Below are 25,269 nucleotides of genomic sequence, written 5' to 3'. Positions count from 1 at the left end.
AACCCCACAAAATCTTTTTTTTAAGATTACATTTGACATTTTTGGAGGGGAAAAGGTGTAATCTTTATGTTACGGGTCAATTTGACCCCGGAACCCCACTTTTGTAAAACTATGGTAAACATAGTAGGCTACAATACTGGATTTCACAGTAATGAAGATGGTTTGCCAATTCTTTTCTCAGATTTTTTTTCTCTTCTGAATCAAGTCCCTTTTCCACCCTCTCACATAAGTCTGCATAATCTGACAGTGTCCCACTTTCAAGAAGCAACTCCTTACATGCAATTTGGCTGATAAGTCCTGACAGCTGTTGGAGAAATCACATTGAAATTCAGATATCAATTTCCTACCATTTGAATTTCCCTTTTATAATATTACAAATGGCACGAAAGGCATGCCATGTCGAATTGCATGGAAAAGGCTTGCCTTTTGATGTAGATGTTCACAGAAGACCGCAACAGGTGGTTAGCCTGGCTTCGGTGTGTGTCTGAATTTTCAAAAGGGAGTCAGTGACATAACCACATAAAACAACCTGGACCTCTTTCTCTCCATATGGCCTACATTTTGAGAGTGTTTTTCATCAACTCTGTATTATTGCTACCAACCTGGAGAAGGCTGTTTGAACAATCACAAAACAATATTTAAAAACTACTGATTTTGACCACTATTTTAAAGTGAACAATGTTTTTCACTTTAAAATAATGTTCCAGATCACTAGTTCTTAAAGAATGACTGTAACACTTAGTAATGCATTTTATGACCACGTTTAGAGTAAAAAAAAATAAAAAAAATCTCACATCTCAGACATGTTAATATTGTGATTAGTAATTAATTGGCAATTCTTAATAATTTGTCATAGTTCTTAATGAGACTAAACTAATCTCACTCAGTAATTTCTGATTACCTAATAAGGAACTATCTTACTTCTAAATTTGCTTTCATTTACTGATTAGTTAATAGTAGTAGCAAAAGTTATTGGTCGCTTCTCAAACATAAGGCTGCATCCTGTTCTCGTCTCCGCGTTCACGGCATGAAAATACTGAAAATTAATTTTGGAAAAATACATTGCATTACAAATATTTATATTAACTGGCTTTCTATTAAATAATGCACTACAGTGAATGACAGCTGTCTATGGTCTCCCAGTGGCTTACATTATTGGCAGTTTAATGTTAGTGGTTAATTTACAGCAAAACAGAAGATAACATCAACACTTTCATGTCCGAAAACATTATTTTTGTCTTACATTTCATAATCAACTCAGACAAGCTCACCGACTCGTTTTCCGTCTGTTCATTTTCATAAATTGGAATGTGCGCAAAGGATTGTGGGTGATTTAAGGCCGCAAAGGAAACATCCGATGCAACCTTCAAAACAGGCAGAAAGAAGGACGCGAAAAGAAGGCTGCCTTCTAAAGGCCCTTTCACACCGGACGCGTAACGGAAAAGCGAGACGAAAAACCGAATAGTTTGCGTCAAAACCATTCACATCAGATGCGACGCAAATTTGCGACTCAAGAGCTTCAGAGCTCAGAGCTAATAAGAGTTCAGAGCTTCAACATTCCAAAACTTTCGCGCCGACAGCTGAGAAATCCTTCATCATCATCCAGTGAAGACGAGCTTTTAATCTTTTTTAAAATACAGAAAAGAAGGTTTTGGGTGCACCCAATCTTAAAGAACAGAGAGTTTGGGGGAGTAGCTATGCTAATCTTGTACAGGAGTTAAAACTTTATCATGGCTGGTTCCACACTTACTTTCGGATGTCTGTGGGACAATTTGAGGAGCTCCTTCAGACAGTGGCACCGCATTTGACGAGACAAACCACAAACTTCAGGGAACCAATCGGTCCGGAGCAGCGTCTGGCAGTCTACCAACTTGGTGAGCTGTCCTCTTAAAATCATCAGGGGCTGCGTTTACATGCAATCAAATAAACAATCCACTGTATGTGATTGGCTGAAGCCTTTTCTGTCGCAGCAAAAGTAAAAAGAAATCGACATTAAAGCGAAAAAAATAAAAGTTGTTTTTTTCGGCCCAGCACATTCACGTTCGGTGTGGAAGCACTCATTACACAAACAGCTGATCAAAAAATAAAACCATCGCGCAAATTATTCGTGCGTCAAAATCGTGTCCAGTGTGAAAGTGGCTTATAAGCATCCTTCAAATTGATATGGCCTTCAGCAACATTTGATGATGTAGCAGCCGAGATATGTAGCCTTGCGTTTGAGAAAAACCCAATGGTGTTCTACTCATTTGTCCTCAATTACTTCCTGCATTACCTATTAATGATGGACCATTTTTGTAGTGTTTCTTGTCACACTTTCCCGCCAGTCATCAGTTGTCATGGACACTCATCAGATCATTACACCTGTTCATTATCATCTCATAATCACTGTATATTTAAGTTGCTCTGTTTCACCTTTCAGTTCGCGTTGATGTTTGCATGTTGTGTGTGTCTACCCGTTTCACACACATTTAAACCTTCTTTCTGTTCCTGTGTTTATTGTTTTACTTAAATCACTTCGTATTGGATCCTGTTTACCTTCGTCTTCCTCCTGACAGATCGACGGACCTGTCTTTGTCATAGTTCTGTGAAGTGCACACAAACACATACTTGCAGTAGCTTTTGGTGGTCTTTATTAAGAGTTCTTGGACACTCAGCCTCATGGAACGATGTAAAGCACATGTAAACATCTCTCATCTCTTCTCTTTACAATTAAAGTGCATATCTGATTAGCTTTATCTGTATTTCACACACACATACTTGTAAATGCACAAATAAATTAAGTTTGAACAAAGTTTACATTATAGGGCAGTGCAATGTTTCATACAGTTAAAGCAAGTATGTAGCAAAAATCAAGTAAACAGATGCCATACAACAAAGGCCAATAGAAAACAGTACTAAAATAGCAAATTAATCTCGATGGCGTTATGATTATGCTGCATATGATACTATACTGTATATCTGATACTACAGGGAGACATAATGACACAATGGTATTGTTTCTTCAACGTTTGCATGCTACAAATGAGACAAAAGAAATTCGAAGTTGAAACCCTAATCTCCCTAATAAACTAGTGTTCATTACAGTTACCACCTCTAAAGACATGACCCCAATTATTTATAGCTACAAAGACAATGTTTCAAGTAATACACATATTCAAATAGATGATGAGGCCACAGACGCACAATAATGTTTGTGACTTTTATACAGACTTAAAATAAAAGTGAAGTCTTTATAATGAACCTTTATATCGTTGTAAAGACAGTAGTGTACCCCTTAACAATTTTTCAGACCTGCTCGAGCCTGTTCCTGTGAGATTCTACCAACTCCTGCAACAAATATGCAATATTTTGTTATGCTCCCACCTACAAAAGCCTGCAGGTAGAAGTCGGATTTTTCAGTCACACTCCTGCTCGCTTTGCCTTTCCTGGATCAAATTCTTCTCAGAACACGGCAAGCATTGCACTATGAGTCGACCAAGATTTTTGTCCATTTTTATGTATAATTATGTGAAAAATTAAACGGAATATTAAGAGTGCAGACAATAAAGACCAACACTCTTATTGTTTGTGTATCTTTGTTCTTTTTGTACCCTCCAAATCATTGCAGCAATGTAAATAAAATGTCTTAAATAAAATGTCTTTGGTTCCAATGTATTTGTGGAATTAAGCCACATTTAAAAATGTATGAACGTCATGACATTAAATCAAATATAAAAATAAGTAGCCAATCCAAACATTTCACAAAAATAAGTTAGGTTTGAAATGATAAAACAAGTATAGTCTTCCAAATAAAGACAACATTTTTGTGGCTGGCAAAGGTTAGTGGAACATGTTAACAGTTAAAGTGATAAACTATACTTGTACTACAAACTCTGGTAAGAAGCTTTGATAATACATATCTATTAACCATTAATGATATTCATAATCAGAATCTTTGCAGCTACTTGCTTCATGTTTATGCAGGAAAGGACCTCTATATCTCTCACTGGCTGTTTTTTCTCTCAGTAGTATATGAAAAAGATAAGATGTAAGAGTTTCCTTGAGCCTTCAGAAAGGGTTTCACTATCCTCCATTGACAGAGACTATCATATTCACTCCAAAACACTTCAGAAAAAGAACACCTCATCTCATCTAGGGTTCTTCAGAAGAGATATCGGCATCTCACTCAAATATATCTACAGTAATGGCTGAGGCCAAGAGTGAAGAGTGGAGAGCAGAGGTAGCGATGGAAGCATTTTATGAGGCGAGTGCACATTGAGGAGGATTTAGGGATCAGAGTGAGGGTTTGGGACTAATCTAGCTTTTGCATCAGGTTCATCTCCACCGTATTAAAGATCTGTATCATTAAACCCTTTTTAACATCTACAGTGTCTTATGCAAGGTGGATACCATATCGAAAGCCTCATTAGAAGAGACCTGCATGCATGTAGAAGTGGCAAAGGATAGCTGAGATAAATTAAATAAGATGAACTGACATGCAGGGGATAAACTGTTTGACTTGCAGTGGTATATGTAGCAAGCTGTCAGGCAAGATAGTGCTGATTGAAGGGCCTGATGGATTCACACCAGATAAGTCAGTGGGTGTGCTAACCATGTACTGCAGTGTTTGGTAAGGTAACCAGACAGATTGAATCTTGATGTGAATAGACATGGAATGAAAGTAGGGGGTTGCTGCTGCAAAGCTTGGGCACTTTATTTTTCACGAGACTGAAATACAAGTGCAGAGAAAGTGGACACTAGGAGTAGAGACTGTAAGAAAAGGGAACTGCTCATTTGTTTAACAAACCAGCTAAAAATTAGGGCTGCCCCCTAATAGTCGACTAAACGTTAGTCGATTAGAAGAAGCTTAGTCGACCAAAATTTTAGTCGGTTAGTCGCAGAAAACAAAAAGACAAAAAAGAAAAAAATGGGGGCGAAGTCACGCAGTCCGTGAGAGATAGATTGTTAACGGCGGATCCTTGTCACAAATACAGTATGTCGGGCAGGAAATCCAAATGTTCGCCTATCATTTATCGACCTCAAATATGGCTAATCATTTGTAAGTAGCAACTGTACCTGGTAGCTCGCTCTAACGTTAAACTAGATAGATGTGCTCAGACATACAAGTGTTTGTGCGGAGTGTGGAAGGTAAAGTATTAGTGCGATTACTGTATGAACATGGAGGCGTCGGCACGATCACTTGCATAATTTACTGACAACATCGGAAACTACTTAAAATACTACATTTTTGGTCATACAGATTCAAAAATTAATGAAATCTATAAATAATAACTTTCCCTAATTTTGATAACATTACCGCTGTTGCCGGTTCAAAACTCACTCGGATCTAGTCAGGCAGAACCTGTTGCATTGGTGCCGTGACCCGGGTGGGAGTGAGGTTTGGGGCCAGATAGTAATTTCCTTGTTCTATGATTTGTTCTTGAATAACTGTTTAGCTGTTTAATTTTGCTAAAATGGTTTGACTGCAAGTATGTGCACACCGCATCCCTTGATTCCTGTAATCACACAATCAAGCGCAGTTCACCCCGACTATGCCATGTAATGTCTATTTTAAGCCCTGGTTTGACATACCTTAAATCTGAGTAATGTGGTCCAGGACCAACAAGATTGCAAATAATTTTCAAACATACCGTACTTGGTAAAATAACTGTAATTTTTAAGTAACCATGTCAACCACTTCTAACTCCCTCACTGTATAGGCCAATGTTCCTCAAAGCCAGATTTTAATTTTAATTTTTGCATTTCACATTATGTTCAAGGACTTACAACACATTATGTTGTAGAGATCCATAACTTGCACTTATTAGGTATGGTGGTGGGAGGCCAATTCCTGCAGGACACAATCTTCACGCTAGCAGAAAAGAACAAAGGAGAGAGATGGGTAGAGAAGTAATTTGAGGAGACGACGACTCTGAAAATCTCAATGGGCACCCTGCATCATGGCCCACACGGCACACATACCACATTTGGTGGAAGTTAAAACAGGAAAATGCAAGTCTCTCTCAACAGAATCAATAAGAGCAATACAACAACAACAAAACGAAGCGGGAGCAATAACGATCCTCTGCTTGGTTTCGCTCATCATCATGGCGCCTTACTAATCTATCAGAGGAGCAATATCTTATGCAAGGTGCATAAGTACAAGGTAGACAATAGTGTGTCTTACAACTTAGTGCATTATTCAGAAAAAAATAGTGGTTATCTGTTTCAAGTTTTGTACAGTAAGAATAACTGGTAAGATCAGCCCAAAGGAAGCAAATCTGTATTGGTAGGCTTGCATATTTGTACTGCAGGGATGTAAAAAGTACAGGACTGTAAGACTTGTTAATAGTTTTCTTTTACTTTGTTCTAGTACTAGCAAGCCCAGAAAAACTGAATTGATTATTGTGGGTAAAAAGCAAGTAGAAGCGATCGGGTATCTTGCTAAATTAACCCCTATGTTCAAGATATATTACATTTATACACCGAGATAATTTTAATACAAACCATTTGTAGTGTTTACCATGGAGCTACAGTGGAGAATCACTTTTTTCATGGAATTCCTAATTTACAGGGTAACACAGAGTGTGTTTATTTGTTTGGAGCCCTGCAGATCAAGCAAAGCAGCATGGAATACCTTAATATCAGTCAACATACTTGACTGATTCCTTGCAAGCAGGGCATTTCGAAGCAGCTTTTGTGCACTGGTGAGATGCCCCAAGCTTGGCTAATCTAGAATTGTGGAAGCATATGAGAAGGCAGAGCGGGGGAGGTTATTGTTTGACCTTGTTGAGGGTTTGGGAGAGAAGAAAGCGCCTTTGGCTTAGGAAGGCGGGAATGTTTGGGCTGAAGGGGAGCACGAGCTCTGGGCAAACTGCTCTCCATCTTTCTGATAAATAGAGACTGTCTGAACCCTTGATTTTTTTTGTTACATATTGGTGATACAGTGGTGGTGTCCATTGTAGTCTGTCGGGCTGGGTTAATGCAGGGTAGTCCAGAAGCTGGTAAAAGTTGATGTCTTGTTCTGGATAGACCTGTGTCTCCTACCCTACCTAGGGCCCCGTTGAGCACACTGACCTGCTGTACTTCCTGGGGCTTGATGAGTGTTGAAGCTTTCTTGGTATAGGTGGGTGGCTGTAGGGTTGAAAAACTGCTTCTTCTTAAAGGAGGTTTTTGTATACCTTTTTCTAGCTTACAGCAAAAGCTAGCAGAAGCTGGTGGCCTTGCTGGCTCATTGATTTTAAGCCGGCTGCTCGCGAGGCCGAGCTCAGCAGGATCAGAGCTCTGAAAAGTTCTGGAAGAGGAGGCAGCAGTGCTATCAGCAGATATAGTTACCGTTGGTAAAGTACAATTTGGGGTAGTCTCAACAGCGATGGGACTTTGTAGGTCTGGAGAGCAGGACGTGGGCCTCAGTGGGTGGTGACTAAGCTCGGCATCCAAACTGTCACAATGGGCCTCTGTAGAGGTTGGACTTGACAGTCTTTCATGGTTGTGGAGCTTGTTGGGTAAGAATCTTGGAGTCTGTAGTATCTGAAGCTATTAAAGAGAGAGAGAGAAATAAGCAATTATTGAACATTTGTTTGCTCTAATTTCATAATGATCAAAGTAGGTTGATTCTTCGATTACGGGACTTGTTCTGTCCCTTAGGATGAGTTTTAAATAATAAAAATAATAAAAATAAAATAGACGACAGAGCATATAACATGAGCATCTGGGTACACGAGAAACTAGAGGTAGGCCTATTTTGCCTGATAAAATTAGAAAATCTGTCCGATTAATGTTTAATCAGTTGGAAGCTTTCCAGTTAATGAAAAATAGTGTTGAACATCATTAGAAAATACAAAGTAATGTCTCTAAAGCTATGTTTCATCACTGCTGACACACTTTTTTTATTTTCACATAAAATATATACAGGAAACAAAATCATTTTCAAATTGCTTGCTACCACCAAAAGTAAGCTTTTGGTTCCTTTCCACAGTCACCTCTGGCCTGCTCACTGGGCGCTTTAAGCATTAAGAAGTAGTAGATCCTTGATTAAACTACTTAGAGGTGGGGCAATATGACCAAATTCATAACCAAAATATGAGGAATTTTCGACCACAGTAAGGATAGACATGAGACATGACAATATAGTTGTTCTGACTGAAATTTGTCTTGCTTTTATAAATGAGACGTCACTAATTTAAAATGAAAGCCAATTCCTAGATTGTTCAACACCATTGCTTAAATGATAGCTAATTAAATATATAAAATGTTAAACTCACATCAAACTGTTTGACAACTTTTTTTGTTATATTTCATCAGACTTTGTTAATTCACTCAGGACAACTGACAGTTGAGAACTACTTACTCTTACTTAGAACAAAATAGATTACTATTTAAATCTCAAAACTACATTATATGCTCAGATGTGTGCCTGAGACACTGTGACACACTCCTACACACAATAATAAATACAATATAGATCGGACTATAAATAAAAGAAAATAAATTGAGAAATGTCTTTCTGTTTTTTTTCCTCTCCATGGAATTCAATGGCAACAGAAACTGTATGTCTGATGTAACAATATATTTTCCCCCGCAGAAAAAAAAGTCATACAGGTTTGGAATGACATGATGGTGAGTAAATGATGACACAATATTATAATACTAATAATGCTATCCCTTCAATTCTTATTGTTCCACCTTGGCATTTCTCTCTAAATGTCTCTTCAATTAAAGATTAAAAACTATCAGTGTTGATATTTCCAGACAACCAATAGTACCAAAAAGCAACTCTCAGTTTAATGTTTAACACTTTTATATCATTCATGCTTTATGAGACACTATCCTCAGCTGCGGCCACACAGCTTCAGACGAACCTGCTCTGGGTGTTAACTCAGACTTGAGTGAGACAGATTGAAGCATCCACACAACAAGCTGTCTGAGAGGGCTTTGATCCTTACAGTTCTTGGCGAAGTGGAGATCAGCCTCTCCACACTTATTAGTAATGATGTAGACTTACACGTGAGGTGGTGAGGTCACTGTCAAAGCAGTACATGCACTCGAGCGCATCTCTAAGACTGACAAACAAGAATGCAATTCAAATTAACAACTTACGACTCACACCCAAAAGCGTCTAGATTAGAGAAGCTAGCATTGTCACAAAGCAAAACATCCAAAGTAGGGCAAAGGAGTTTTTTTTTAAGGAAGGTACATAGAAAGATGTCTGCCTCCTATTTCATACTTCAAATTCAGGACCACAAGAAATATACACATAATATTGTTGGGATAGCCAACGCATCCATCTCAAAGTGAATTATTCCATGTGATGCAAGGCTTCTGTGCTATGCAGGACATTGAGGTTATTGTTAGCTCAGTCTTTGATGTCTGCTGTGCTGGTTGATTGGCACTGGTGAATTATTTTCCGTAATAGTACCATAATGTTATCCTTTTACGAATACCATGCAAAAGTTACCACAATTACATACTTTAAAAGATTGAAGTCATGGGGTGAGTTAAAAGATTGTTATTCACACAAGGTCAGATCAAACTAGTTTCAAGCCAGCACATGTAATGGTTAAGAGTTATGGTTATGCTTTTGGAACAGTGCAAGTTCAATATTTTTTAAATGTTTATTTGTTGATTCTGGTGGTCTATGATTACTCCAATTTTTACTTTGTGAGTTTATAGAGAGCTGCAGTGATGACGTATTTTTGTAGGCCAACCCTGAATTTAGCGTCACACTGGTTCCCTCAAACAAAAACCCAAGGATTTTTCCATTGGCTTTTGGATTATTGCAGAAAATAAACTCTGTGACTAACAAAAGTTACACATTCTGTTCATCACGATACTCTTCACAAATGAACACAACTTTTATGAATTTTGAAGCCTAAATACAATCGGAAAAAGGTAAAAAGGCTATAAATGAACTACACCAGTCACATGACATCAATGTCATCACCATTAAGATTCTGACTATATAATAATATATAGAATAAATAAATAAATAAACACATTTCCCCTGAAAGTTCGAGTTTGCAAGAGAGTGATCAAAAACTAGGTTGTGAAAGTTAACTAATGAGTTGATGAGTTTTCCTGTTTGATGTGAAGTTTAATATTCCAGACAACCTTTGTAGTCCCATTTAATCAGTTGTTAGAAACCGCCTTTTTCAAGACATGTAAGGGCACAAGAGGGTATTACTGATGTATTTTATGTCGTATAATAAAACATGAAAAAAACTTGAACTTGTGTTAACCACAGACCTTATTTTAGACATTCAACCAAAATAACATTCAAAAAACCTATTAACGGACGATGGAACCACAAGTGCTAAAATGCTAACACATTTCCGGGATTTTTTATATATTTTTTAAATACCTCACCCCTGCAGGACACTATTACTGTTTCTGTTTCTGTTATGATTTACATTTCCTGCTATGGAGGATTCATTTGTTTACAGATTATTTGTATTTTCTATTTTGATAAAAAATTAATTATTGCATTTATTTGTAATTAGAATAATAGCGGTCAGCAAGAAGGTATTTCTATTGCGCTTAAAGGGTTAATTCACCCAAAAATTACATTTTAAATATAATCTAAGAGGTTTCTGACCCTCCATTGACAGTCTATGCAACTACCACTTTCAAGCCGCAGAAAGTGAGTAAACACAACATTAAAGTAATCCATGTGACTCCAGTGGTTTGACCTCAATTTGATTAAGTAACGTGAGTGCTTTGTTTGTGCAAAAAAACATAATTTCCCACTTTGTTTACAAGATATTAATCTCCAACGTGGGTTTAGAGAGCACCAAGATACATGCGTGTTGTGTTGACATGAGAGTGAATGCTGTTGTGTGAATGTGAGTTCCTCTTTGGGTGAACTAACCCTTTAAGTGGCCGTTTAAGTTTCGATTTGAGCCATTTACGTGCTATTAAGTTGCTATTACACGTGCTTTTAACTCATCCACTGAAAAGATCTGATTCAAAAGAATGATTTGTTCACACAAAGTTATTGTATACGAACAACATGAGTGCGAGTACATGACAAAATTTTCATTATTGGTCCACAGCAAATCTCCATTATCTCCTCAAGTTCACAAACATGTGTATGCCACATGCAACCCCAATAGTGTTTACTCAGATCCTCGGGAGGTATTTCCTGGTCCACAGCACCCTCTAATGGACACCACCTTCCATACAATGCAGTGTAGTGTGATTGTTTTATTGACTGAGCCCATCTCCCTGTTTTGTGCCAATTCCAGGTCCCAGAGTTCTTCTCAAAAATATAATCCTTTGAATTTTTTACCACAATATGAGTTTCAGAATGGACGAGACAGCAGTGAGGAGTTTGTCTAGAGGTGAACTCTCAATCGGGCTAAACCGAGAGCACCTGCAACCCTGTCAAAACCTCAGAGAAAGTCTTAACGGAGCTGTGTGAGGACTCTCAGTTGTTTCATACATAATTTATGAGAGCTCACCAAGAATTAAAACAAGACATCTGAGAAAAGGTGACAGTTCTGGAGCAGAAAGAATCTATGGAGGGAGGGAAAAGAAGACAGACAGGTGGAGAAAAGAAGAAAAGAGAGAACAGAGGAAAAATAAAAACGTAAAAAAGGTGAACACTAAAGTGTAATCAAATTAGTGAGTGAAATGAAGAGAAATTCCAAAAGATTCCCCAAATATATATAAATATATATATAAAAAGCCATCAGTTCTCTACAAATGACTTTCTCATAGTTGGAAAACTTTTTTCTACATCATTATATAAATGATGCCAGAGGTGCTGTTGTTTTGTTTAAATTTCATGTACTTGCACCTAAATTGACTCCAAACATGCATTTTAATAATGATAACCTACCCACCTCTAGCTACACCGGTGCGGAGCTTTCCAAATAATTAGAATATACAGACATTAATGTATCTTTCTTAAGGCAGGAATACCAAGGGAATCTTCAGTTTTGTTTAAAAGAGGTGTGTGATGAACGAACTTCAGAATATAAAAGCACATAATTACTCCTCACAGCCCATGTACTCCACGTTCCCTAATTATACCAACAAAAAAAAAGATGAGAAATGTGAAGGAAGATGTTGAATAAACAAATATATTATTCTAATAACCATAATATCACCTCCGCCTGAAAAAAAGAAGAACAAAGTAAGAAATACATGAAGACAGAATGGCTTTGATATGAGAAATTAAGTTCTCATTAGACAAAAAGTGTGCCCATTCAAAGCGGGTTTTTCTTCAGCAAATGGCGACGTGAAAATAAAATATGAAATTTCATATTAATGAAGACTTTTTTCATTCAATAATTTTTGGTAAAGCCAGTCTTTCAGTCTTGCGGTTGCTTTTATTACACATATCCGTTGCTCTGATTTTGCTCTTACAATACCAAGCTTTGCTACCTCAGTACTAAATCGATATTACAAATGAACCACCTTAGATGACTGATGAGCTGAAAATCAGTGAATCATGCAGTTACAAAGTCTGTTGCATGTTTTTAAGCATTTCAGCATAATTAAAACTTCAACTTCAAGTCCAAACACAATATTTAGTTTGATTTGTGTACCAATGGCATCATTCAGGACATACCAGCACTCAAATGTCAAGTGAAGAACTAGTGAATCAAAATATAAAATATATCTTTCAACAATATTTTGAAATGTTGTCATGCACACTTGTCTATGACTTGTATCATTGTATAATTTGGAATGAGTACAGGACATTTGGTTTACATGGTTTAATGTATTCCCTCCTGAAGCGGCATTTCTTGTTGCATTGTTTGCAGACTGACAGATCTGCAGGTTAGCATTTTGTTTTTTCTGAATGCCAAATAATTCCATATTAGGCTTTTACAGCACTGCTTTTCAGTGAGCTGAGGGCAAAGATATCAAAATCAACATCTTTGTTTTATCTGCCTTTTCTACCACTCAGCTGCCTTGTTGCGTGTCTCGTTGACTGATTCAAATTTGACATTAAAACATTTTTAGTACCAGTATACCTTGCAATTTGCAAAATGTCAAACAAAAAAGCACTAAGTATTTATCGGTAGTTAGTAAGTTCGGTATTTATGGAATGGACCACCGGAGGAATATAGGGGAGGTCATGTATTTTTATTCTTTGTTGAGGGGAGGGTCATCCAGCTTTTTTTAGTCTAGGGGGAGGGTCACCCAACTTTTGTATTCATGAAAACAGCTAAATTTCAAAGTGACTTGTTTGGTGCATATTTTTCTATGCTCAATGTAGCTCTCTCAGTCTTGGTCCCCCATCGTTAGCAGATGGGTCTGACCCAACAAAAATTGCACTATCCCCCACCCCGCGCCAATACGTAGGCTACACTTCAAATATCCTTTTGGTCCCGGTGATTTGAAATTGTGCAAACGACAGCCTTTTCAAGGCATGTGAGAAGGAAGTAGCTCCCAAATTGACGCTTGTCTGAGAAATGGAGTTTTGGAGGATAATGTTCAGCTTCGGCAGCTTTAACTATATGCTAAAATATACAATGACTGAGGAAGCCTAGTGACGAGTCCATAGCAACCAGTTAATGTGTTGAATTTGTTATTACCCAGTGTGCTTTGTTGAATGGTCTCAATGTTTTATTGATTTATTTCATGTGAATACTAGTTTACTAGAGGAGTAACTAGTATTTGAAGTAATGCAGTAATTATTTTAGTTTCCATGCTTATTGTGTTTCCACAACAATGTTAGTGAGTAAATCTACTGAAATGGCCACCATAACAATGGAGTGTGATGTGCATAGGCGTAATTTGCAGATGGGACATGTCCCCAGTCCCCACCACTTTTTGCCAGGGTCGATATTGTCCAGCTATATTGTCCCCACCACTTTTTAAAACATCTCGCGGCACAAATGTACCAATACAAATAAATAAAACATCTCCAGTTACCTAGCAGTGCATTCATTTCGTTCGTTTGTCAAATAAGAGACGATCTAGCGCTGAAATGTGTTTTTTAAACCAAGTGATCAAAGTGCTCGTGGCCGCTGCGATCAGTGGCGCGGATACAGTGTTTTCTCTTGGGGCTCGCGCACACGGCGCACTGTCTTTACTCAGTTGCGCGCTTCAATATGTTGCGGAGACTCTCTATCTATTCCGGTGAAATCACAAAACATAATGCACACAAACGTGTCCCTGCTTGATATACAACCACTGATAAACATATTCGGTTTTGATGAGAAAAAAAAAAAAACCTATACGAGTGCGGATTAGAACCCAGAACCTGACACGCTTGGTGAGAGTTCTGTAATATATTACATCTTAGTAAACGACAAATTAAACCCCATGTACTATTTAAATCGATTGCTGGACATCGTAATGTTATTGTACATATATCTGATTTAGCATTGTATTAGCAACCCCCACCCCACCTGTCCCACCCACTTTTTAAAACAAAGTTATGCCACTGGATATGTAAGATGAGAAAGCATGGTTGTAAAAAAGAAAAGAAAAAAGGCTATCTGAACATCTTTGCCAAGCGCAAACCAATACAGAAGTAATCAATAAATTATCGGGGAGGGTCATGCCTTTTTTCACAATCATTTTGGAGGGTCATAGAAAAATGTATTGCTGGTGAAGGGAGGGTCAAGTCTATTTTGTCTATAGATCTCAAAACTCCTCCGGTAGCCCCTTAAAGGTGCTGTATGGAGTTTTCAGCGGCATCTAGCGGTGATGTTTCAGATTGCAACCAATACGTTTACAAGCGAGTGCTCGTGCGCGTGCTTTCTTTTGTTTTTTATTATTATGTGGAGTTTGTGTTGGAGTCTGTGTTGTGCTAGTCGTTTCCTAGTATTAGCAGACTCCATGTCATAAAGTTGCAGTGTCGTCGCTGTTGAGCGCAAAGTCAGTAGACGAGGCGAGAGGCGAGACGCTCGGGAGCGCGCATGCAGGTCTCAGTCACCTCACTGGATTTCGCGGCAAATCCGACCCGGAGACTTCACATAGAAATAGGAATACTTGCTTTCAGAGGTAATAGCAAAACCCGCCAAGTGGATCATTTTATTGTGAGATTACAACCCCTTCACACACAGGTAATAAAAAATGGATTCATTTTAGTAGAAAAACTCCATACAGCACCTTTAAATAAAAAAACAGTCCTTAATTGTGTAGAAATCAAAGTTGCAGTCTTGGTCTTGAGACATATCAGAACCACATAAATACAGCCTTGGACTGGGTCTTTCTCGAATTACTTGTTGTCTTGGTCTGAGCTTACAGTCAGAGGTACAATATTTGAAATGAATGATGGAATACATTTTTGGGCACTTTCCCCATTTAAAATGGACATTGTGGTTCTTGGACATACAGGTTTTGGTCTGGATCTTGGCCTCAAGACATCTAAGTTAATTGGCCTCTACAGTGTGCATGATGTCAATTTCATCGTCTGCACAGTCCACTAGGTAGCAGCACTCAAAGTTGGGCCACTGCTTTTAAAACTGCTCAAATAAGAAGATCTGCTAGAAGTTTGGGCCTTTAGGGATCTGTTATTTGTTTGGTCCTCAATCTAAGACCCTGTTTACACCTGGGACCGGTAGCATAAACCGCTAAGATCAGTGTTCATAACTTTTTTTTTTTTTTTTTTTTTTAAGTCAGTGCATGTTAGAAATCAGGAATGGTGAGAGAACATTGTGCTTGGTAATTTTTTTTCATCTTCAAACTAAACTTGGGTCTCCAGCCAACAAATTTTAAATCCCTTCTGGCTAGTGCACTTCCTATAATGTTTTCACATTAGGTCAGTAGACGGAGAGAAGGCAGTCTTTTTGTGGGTGTTCGAACACATTCGTCTTCACTACGAAAGCTATCTGGTCAAATGTGTTTTCGACTACCCCGTTTACACATGTTTTTGGCATCGTCCACTTGTCATCCAATCGACCAAAACATAATCTCAGGAGTATTCATATGTGTTTTGCATAAAATGTAAGTGATAGGTGAAACAAAGCTTTTTGAAATTTTAAATCAATTGAACCAATTTTTTGGTTTATTGCAAAATACTAAAATACAAAACGCAGAAACACCACAATGGTAAATGCAGTGAAAATGCCGCTCAAACACGCAAAATCTCCTTTTACAGACCAACTGCAAATGTTTAATTGAAAGTGTAATCTATTAAAAGCAATTAACAAATCATCTAATACCATTAAATATGAAGGGCCCTATCATACACCTGGCGCAATGCAACAAGTGTTTTTTGCTAGTTTCAGCCTGACGCAATTTTTTACGTCCTGAGCCACGTTGTTTGAATAGCAAATACATTTTGTGCGGCCATGGGCGTGTCCAGGCGCATTGATGGTGTGTTGCTATTTTGAGACAACTGAAATAGACAGCGCCATTTACCAACTAAAACCTGGTCTGAAGTTAATGGCGCAATATTTATTTTGTTATTTAAAGTGCGCGTTAATAATGTGGCAGCACACAATGACACGCAGCAGCACACAAACATGCCAAATGTTAAAAATAAAAGGATTACAATGTAAAAGATTATTATTGTATAAAGATATGGTGGAATCTGGCTTGTCCAGTAGATGGTCTGTGTGCGTGCTTTACCTCGCGCACAAGCAGATCCATTTGCTCTCTGGAGACGCGTTCGGTCTTTCCACTATCAAATTCCGTCATGTAAATAGCGAATCCGCCATGGCGCAACTGCAACTGGCAGTTAAAGGTAATGGGAGATTGGTTTATTGCACGTAAAGCCCAAAACACACCCATTACTCATTAAGATAATAGAGACAAGCCTTTTAGACCATGCACCTTGCGCGCCGACCATTTTTCCCGTCGTTAAACTAGCAAAAGGGGATTTGGACATGTCCTAACTGAACTTGTGCCATGCGCTTTCGACCATGATAAAATAGGGCCCAAACTGTGTTTATAATGTGTTATTTTGTTCAATTGTAGGGCTTGTTTGTTTTATGGAGAGCTTGGTTAATCAGGCCAATAATAGACTAATAACTACACCTCTTCTTTTTTTTACTATACAAATGTTTCATTAAATGTCTACAAACATATCAAATTGATCAGGTGAAAACCATACAGACATTGGTTCATGGGTTCCCAGAGATCCCACCACCCCACCCACAGACCCAAATTCAAGCCTTTATTCAATGATTTTCGTCAAATCTTGCAGTCATTATGAATTAAAAATGTGCCGTCTCAAGAAGCGTTAGAACAAAGCTTTTACGTTAGTGATATCAAACACTCATTGGCTCTTGCCTGCATCGTCACAAAAGGGGTCGAGATAACATTTCCAGCTATTAACAACTTAAGTTCTGCTCTTTACCTCACACAAAACTATTGTTACCTTCTGAAAGGACTGCAATTGTAACAAATCGTAATTTTTAGCAATAAATTATGGTGATTACACTTATCTGTATCTTTTTACAGTTTAGATTTTTAGACAGTTTAGACAGTTCTTAGTTTTAGATGTACATTATTGTGTGGGGTTAGCGGCTCAAAATCGTTTTAATGGTATACTGAAATTAAACCTGTCATTGCACATGTTTGTGTCTGTTACATTTTATATGTTCTTTTTATACTCTGAAGTAGTTATGTTTAGGTTTGGGGATAGGGTTAATAAATGTAAAATATATCTAACATTTATACAATTTATCTATACAAATATATGTATGATATAATATATTTGTAAACATTTTATAGCTTCTTTAGCTGTAAATATGTAGTAATATTTAGTTTTTAGATGCTGTCAATTCACTATATTGTACATTTTAGTATCTATTAAAGGGATGGTTCACCCAAAAATTAAAATTCTGTCAGTAATTACTCACCCTCATGTTGTTCCAACCCCGTAAGACTTCCGTTCATCTTCGGAACACAAATTAAGATATTGTTGATGAAATCTGAGAGCTGTCTCACTCCTCCATAGGCTTCTTAAGGGATTGAAACTTGCCGTCCCAGAAAGTTATTAAAGACATCGTTAAAATAGTCCAAGCGACTACAGTGGCTCAACCATATGTTTATCAAGCGACGAGAATACTTTTTGTGCACAAAAAACAAACAAAACTAACAACTTTATTCCACTATTCATTATATTCTCCGTGGGCCTAAGTGTGTTTACGTAGTATATCTGCACAGCGCTTCGGTGAGCCACTGTAGTCACTTGGACTATTTTAACGATGTCTTTAATAACTTGAGTAACTATTTGGGTGAACTATCCCTTTAAAACATACAAAAAAGCGTTTTTTTTGTATCGTAAACGTTACATAATACCTACAGTATGTATAAACAATGAGACAAGGCTAAGGAGCAGAGGTGGAAAGTCCAGGGGTCAGAAAGTAAAAGTCCTGCCATATGTTTATTCCACCCATGAACTCAGTCAGCTGATTTCACTAATTAGTTCTATCTCCTGGCTGAAAAACTGTGCTAATTAGCAAGTCCAGGTGATTGGAACAAAATACTGAGGAGGACTTTTACTTTCTGAACCTGGACTTTCCACCTCTGCTAAGGAGTCATGTACTGGTCATGTCTCCAACTCTGGAAGTAACAATGTAAACTAAGATTTTACAAAATGATATGGGTTGGTCAAACAGATCAGAGAGAATGAAAGACACAGTGGGCTTGACAGAAGAGAACGAAAGACAAAAAGAGGTTTGAAGAAAGTCGGCTACATGAAAACAGAATGAACAATATAACGCAGATGGGCTGTCCTCACAGTACAGAATAAGAGTCCATGCAAACAGAGAGGAAGGGGTTGAGAGGATGTTTTAGAGAAAAGACAGGCAGTACTATACCACGCAGTGTCTCTGAAGTAATGAACTAGATGCTCCACTCCTTTTGCCCGATTTTTGTAGAGGCAGAGGGAGAGAAACAATAAGGAACAATCAGTCAATGAAAGATATACACACACAGATGACAGGGGTAGAACAGGAAGCATCGTCAGCACACAACACACACACAACATGAAGGCAAACTTTTTTTTACTAGCATTATTACAAAGAAATGGCACAAATGTAACAGCCAATTCAGCCATGACAGTAATCTAGATTTTGCGCTTCACGTGACAAATGAAAGCAAAAAGAAAAAGGGGAAGTGCATTCAGTTCCATGCTCATTAGCACATCTGAAAATGGGCAGGATTAAGGTTCTGTCTGGACTGCTCAAAGAGAAGTCAAAGAGAAAGAAAAAGAGAATATATGTGTCTAGAGTCAGGTTGTCGTCTTCTCTAAGGGATCCCACAATGCCAGATCAAAGACTGTAATGACTCTCTTTCTCAATACCTGTCTCCCACTGCAGCCATCTGACATATTAGTGCTCATCATGGCTTAACCACAGCTCGCAAGCTTGTTCACCAGCAAGCATTGTGGGAAAGGATCTTTCTGTCAAACGAAATCTTGTTTATCAGAGGTGATGGCAGCTACTTTATGGTGATTTACTATACAGCTGATCCTTTACTCATCCTCGTGTTGTTTAAAATAAAGGGTTCCAAACCAAACTGCCTATTTCTATACAATGAAATAGGTACTAGGGCTGTCAAGCCTAAAAAAAAAGAAAAAAGGCATCCTAAAAGTATCATAAAGGTAATCTATATGTCTCTGACGCTAAGCAATAGGTTTTGAGAAACAGAAATTGAAGGGCTATTTACTTCTGCTGTAGCTCTCAAATCACAGTTCAAACTTGACGTGTCAAGATGAGTTGCCATCAAGTTACATCATTGGGCTTCATTTCTCATGATCAAACACCTTGTGTCTCATGAATGTTAGCTTGAACAAGATTCGAAAGCTGCAGTAGAGGTATGTTCCTCAAAAAAGCATATGCCTGAGAAAGAAAAGAAAACAGTTTGGAATGACATAAGGGCGAGTAAATGATGACGGTTTTCATTTTGTAAACTAATTGAGGATCTCAGTCACGACTGTATATTTTTAGGCAATGAAATGACAAAACCTGATATATCTCATCAGCAAGTGCTCTATTGAAAACAGCTTTCTCTTCTAGGAAATTTGGTTGAGGGATAAAAGTACAGAAGAAAGTCATTCAGTATGTGTTTCACTGTCTGGCTTTGAAAACTATGCAGAAAAACTAAATGGGTCTGGAGATTCTAAACCAAGCAGACAGGGAGAGGATATAAGGTAAATGAAACTAAAAGGAGTGGAAATGATGGACTGATTCCACACTGGAATGTGATAGGACGGTGGAGGCACAAGGGGGAGGCAGGCGGACATGCAGCAAGCACTGGGGCTGGTGCACAGACAGGTTCAGTTGGTTGGATGGTTAAGGGACTCACTCTGTCTGTGGTGCCGTGGCGCACACGGCCGCACACTCCCCCGCTGTGAGTGTTGCCAAGAAGAGAGAATAGGGGCAAGCAACATGCCCTGTACAGAGGAACAGAGAGAGAAAGGCTGATCCCTGCACCATACACACATACACATACTGTACATATCGATACAAACACTTACAGTTCACAGGACAAAATATATAGTTCAAAAGTGCAAGCCACATATAGGTTTAATTCAGGTTGATTGTGACACTTTTTCCTAGTCATCTCAATGGTAGAAAGTGTCCCATTCAACCTGTATTCACCCCTACTTGTACTTGTAAATGTGGTAAAACGCCACTGTCACCTGCTCTGTCAAATTAATAGTCTTGCAGGGCCAGATTTTAAAATGTTGAATGAAGACAAGTGCTCAGAGTAGCATTTTGTAATTTTTGTTCAATATGCATCACATTGTCCATTGGGGCCTTTCTGGGGCTTGGCATAAGGGAACACTGCTACAGTTCAATATTTATTTTACTTTCTTTTACAATATTTATATTACTTGTAAAGGCAACCAAAGGCAAACATCTAAAATCACCCAATAAAACACTCTGACTACATCTGACGTCCCATGCAGAGAAACATCTAATGTGGTGTTCACATTGACAGTGATTTGCAGTGACGAAGTGACAGAAAGACATACATTTTAAATGAGAAATACCAGGGGGGGGGGGACATACTACCGATAGTAACTAGATGCAAGAACAAAATTTAAAAACCAACAAAGTATAAACATGATGTAAATAAGACATTCGTTCACAGGAGTTTCAGCAAGAATGCAGAACTTCTGAACGGAAGTGACCGACAGCTTCAAGGATTATAAAGTTTGAATAAAAGTTATTTTTCATCTGCTAGTTGCGCACAGCAAAGTTTCGGGACTGACAACCGTATTTAAATGTGGGATTAAATTTGAAATTGCAATGACTCACATAGTGATATTTATAGTAATGATTACTTAGCATTAACAATTAACATATATTTGATTTAAATATTTTTTATCTTCGTAAAGTCAAATAGTGAGAACCGGGAAATTTTACTGAGCTACTGAAATTCTGGTATTGTGACAACACTGTTCTCAATAGGCATTATACACACTCAACAGCACAACATAGACTTTTTAATTTGACCTTATTCCAAAAACAAATACATTTCAATTAATATTGATTTATTTTGTCCATTTAACTTTGATGTCTATATAATATTTATTGTTGGAAAATAACAAAAATCTATTAATTTTGCTAAAATGGTGGCAAAAATTAATGAAAATGATACCTAAGGTTAAGAACCTTTACTAACTATTGAGAAAAAAAAAAAAAAAAGTTTTAGGCCCTATTTTGTACGCCATTCATGAACAGTGTCGACTAAACACAGGCAAATTCAATTAGGATCACAGTCATCACTGCCCCGCTTTGGGCTGTTTAGTTCTGCCGGCCATCAACATTTTCCTCTGTTTAATCTGACCCCTCGAGGGGTCTTTTCTGAATATTGACTGCATTGATTTTCCCTGTTGTCCATTACCCTTTGAGCACAGAACCACCGACTGAGATCCACTAAACTAGAATGATATCTTCCAGAGCCTGCAAGAAATGTCACATCATTCACACAATGCTGTTACTAGGACTACAGACAAAGTTTCTTAAATGGCATATTGCAGGCTTTTTTTCATTTTTTTTTCAAAATGAATATATAACCTTGTATGAAAATACCACATGCAAAGTAAATGCAGGATTAAAAATTGTTTTGCAAGACATACTGTAAAGGCACAAATTTAGTAGAAAACGTGACAGTTTCCTCGACCGTGTTGAAAAAAGCGCTTTTTTCCCCACCATCGCGTCATATTACATCACCAGAGGGAGTCGTTTGCCGACTGGCCAGCCGACACTTATTATTATTATAAATATAATATATTATGTTCATTTTCAATCTGTACTCCGAATTTCTACACATAAAGTTTTTATACAGCAAGACAGTTGTGATTGTGATTATTTTTGTATTCATTGTCACCAAATGGGGCCATTCAAAGCCTTAATAAAGTCCCTCTTCCTCTGGAAGCTGTCTCCTAATGGCTGACATACACAACACATGCAGGTAAGGGTCTAAATACTAGCTTTGCTATTGCCTGATACATGATAATAATCTGTACAATGTTGTGATCTGAGCATAGTGTTATACATATCGTCAGCTAACGTGAATACATATATAAGCTAACACTGTTCTCTCACCGAGACCCCTGCCCTGTTCTCCTCACACCACAGCTCAATGCGTCTCCTCTGACCGTTGTTCTGTCTTATCCTGGCCTGTCCCTGCTCTCTTGGCTTCATATCAGGCTCATAATTATATGGCTGAGGTCCGTCATACGAGTAAACATTTAGGCTACAATTTCCTCAGCGTCCGAACTGTCATTGCGATCCATTGCTTTTCTATTGTTTACTTTGACCGCTCTTCCTCCCGTAACGCCACTTCCGGTTTGGCGGTTTTCAAATGCGGAAGTAAAATTATCTCACAAAAACGACTCCAGAGGCCTAAAAATCAGTCCTAAAAATGTAGATATAAAATCATCAGCAGTGTTCGGAAACAAGCATTCATTTTGCAGATTGTTGCCAAAAATAAAAATATGATCTTGACAGAAATGGCTATAAAGCTTATTGTAGGGCAGTTACAGTAATCATTTTAATGATAATTACATTTTCACTCAGACATCTAAAACTTAAAATCTAAAAAAAAATGTTTACCTGACATACCTATATATTAATACCTACATATTAATGAAGTAGAAATCACACAGCCTTTTTTCACCCAAAAATTAAAGCTATCATCATTCATGATTATAGACATGTTGAGCGCATGAACTATGATCTTCTCTTTGCAATTTGATTCCTGCACACTAATTAATGCTTTCATCATAACTAACCGTGAAACCACAATGTAAATAAGAGATTCGTTGATTATAACTATTGATAAAAGGGAATTTGTTATTATAAAAGGAGTTTTGGCGAGAGTCCAGAACTCAGTCACTGATAAACTCGCACTGTTTGATTGACAGCTCCAGTGATTGTAAAAAGGAGCATTCTTTGATAGCTTTCTATATATAATTTAATCACAGTTTAAATAACAGATTGTTTTCATCCTATCAAGAATGTGAAAACAATGTGAAGTTAACCATTTAGTCACTGGTTTGATTTACTGACATAGACAAAGAATATCTGACTGTACATCAATCATTACATATCAGAAATCACTGGTCACAGATCAGGCATTAGAATGAACACAGTAACTTACATGTTGTGGCATTACTGTTAAGTCCATATCATAAAAGTCTGTTTGCAAAGCCTGCGCCGGAATTGCGACTGATTTTCTAAATAATCCACTGAGAAATGTACCGAATCCAAATAAATAACTGAGACATTCACATTGTTGAAAATAAATAACCACATTCCTAGCATTAGGATCATTTGTCCTATTAAAGGCACATTCCACAACGAGTGGTTCGCTGGGCTTGGTTACAATATAAGCTGTTTATGGAATAACAAGGACGTTTTCAGTTCTGTTTTAGTATGATGACCTTATATATGTCAAAAGCTCAAGGAAAATTAGATTTCTCAGTTCATGACCCCTTTAGAAATAATGTACCACCAATACTACACCCTACCCTAAACCTAACTGACTGTGTCAACAAAAGCAAATGAGAGATAAAGTGTGTGTCGAACGTAATAAAATGTGTTGGTGGTTTACTGCCACTACTAGTGTTCTTTTCAAATAGAAACTGCAGTGAATTGTAAAGTTTTTGGAGTTTTGCAAAAATGTAGGTAGAGGCACGTTTTTTCCAATCAGCCTATGTTGGAAGATTCAAAAGCACACATGGCGATTACACCGACAAGTCAAAACCCCAGCCCCTAAATCTCCTCTCAGATACATAGGCATCCTTATTTCCACAGAGATGATTGAAATCATTTGGCCTATGCCTCTGTCAGTCAGTACTATTCCTAATCATGTACATAATATAACCAACAATGCAGTGATAAAGCTGACCTGACCTTGTTTTCTATCTCTGTATACTCACATTATGTGGCCTCCACAGGGTTTGAGTATCCTTGTCCTGGTGCTCCGCTGACTCCTTGTAAGCCTCTGACCCCTGCAGGCAGTGGCACTGCATATCCTCCACTGGAGAAGACTATGACAAATAAAAATAAAATGCTGATGTATTTCTATGTAAAACACAGTATAATTAGCAACAAACAAATGTCACACTGCTCATCACATCTGTTGTGATTCCAGGACCATTCACAATAGAATAGAATTCATAAAATACTAAATAAGTGTGAATTTTATAAAGATTTTCAAAAACATGCATTTCATCCCAAAATCAAAAGAAAGATTTTTTTTTTTTTTTTTTTTTTTGAAAATCAATCATATTTAGGACCATTTGAGCCTGAGGTATTTTTGTATTTTGAAATGACAGTTCATGACAGTTAAGCAATGCAAATAAATTATATATTATTTAAATATGTGAAGTATACAACATGTGGTCAAATCTAATGAGAATCGTTACTGAGAATAATGGGAATTACAAAAATTACACAATGCAACAAGAAATATTTGCCTAAAAAAAGCTTAATTTTCTTAATGCAAAATATAATTTCTTATTTTCATATTTTGATTTTGGGTGGATAATGACGTTTTTGTGAAATTCACCCTCACACTGAAAGCAGAAACGAGAGAAATAATAAATTATGAATGAAATACAAATGATGAGAATAGATCTGAGTTTTGAGTTCATGTACAAAATCGAATTTAGCAATCTAATTTCACTACGTCTGAGAATATTATTTCCTCTAACAATTGCTTTAATAAGAAACTAAATTAATAAAGGCATGCAACAGTTTGAGTTTGTCATGAATAATTAGTTCAGCACTACCCGTTTCATGACTGACTCACACTCACTCAGCCCTGCATTCAGATATATTTCCCTTGTGCAATATTTTAACTTAATCTGGGATAAATGGTGCTGGTGCAAAGCAAACCTTTCTTTTGAAAGCA

General features: G+C 37.5%; 1 protein-coding gene across 2 annotated transcripts in view; it reads right to left on the bottom strand.

Annotated features, from left to right (window-relative positions):
• Positions 1–2,620: 2,620 nt before the first annotated feature.
• Positions 2,621–25,269, bottom strand: part of ccser2b (coiled-coil serine-rich protein 2b) — an 85,315-nt gene continuing 62,666 nt past the window's right edge. Inside the window, exons 9-12 of one of the 2 annotated variants that reach the window (XM_079595337.1) lie at positions 24,293–24,403; positions 20,203–20,290; positions 18,714–18,753; positions 6,910–7,515 (exon numbers count right to left, since the gene is read on the bottom strand). In XM_079595337.1, the coding sequence (XP_079451463.1) occupies positions 7,389–7,515; positions 18,714–18,753; positions 20,203–20,290; positions 24,293–24,403 (366 nt within the window). In that variant the 3' untranslated portion in view covers positions 6,910–7,388. Of the gene's footprint in view, positions 7,516–18,713; positions 18,754–20,202; positions 20,291–24,292; positions 24,404–25,269 lie in introns of both variants that reach the window. The other variant, XM_079595336.1, reaches the window with a different exon arrangement.

The sequence above is a fragment of the Phoxinus phoxinus genome (genome assembly GCF_949152265.1).
Source record: "Phoxinus phoxinus genome assembly, chromosome: 21".
Classification (NCBI taxonomy): domain Eukaryota; kingdom Metazoa; phylum Chordata; class Actinopteri; order Cypriniformes; family Leuciscidae; genus Phoxinus; species Phoxinus phoxinus.
The sequence above is the reverse complement of the archived record's forward strand: the minus strand, read 5'-3'. Positions and strand labels throughout refer to the sequence as shown.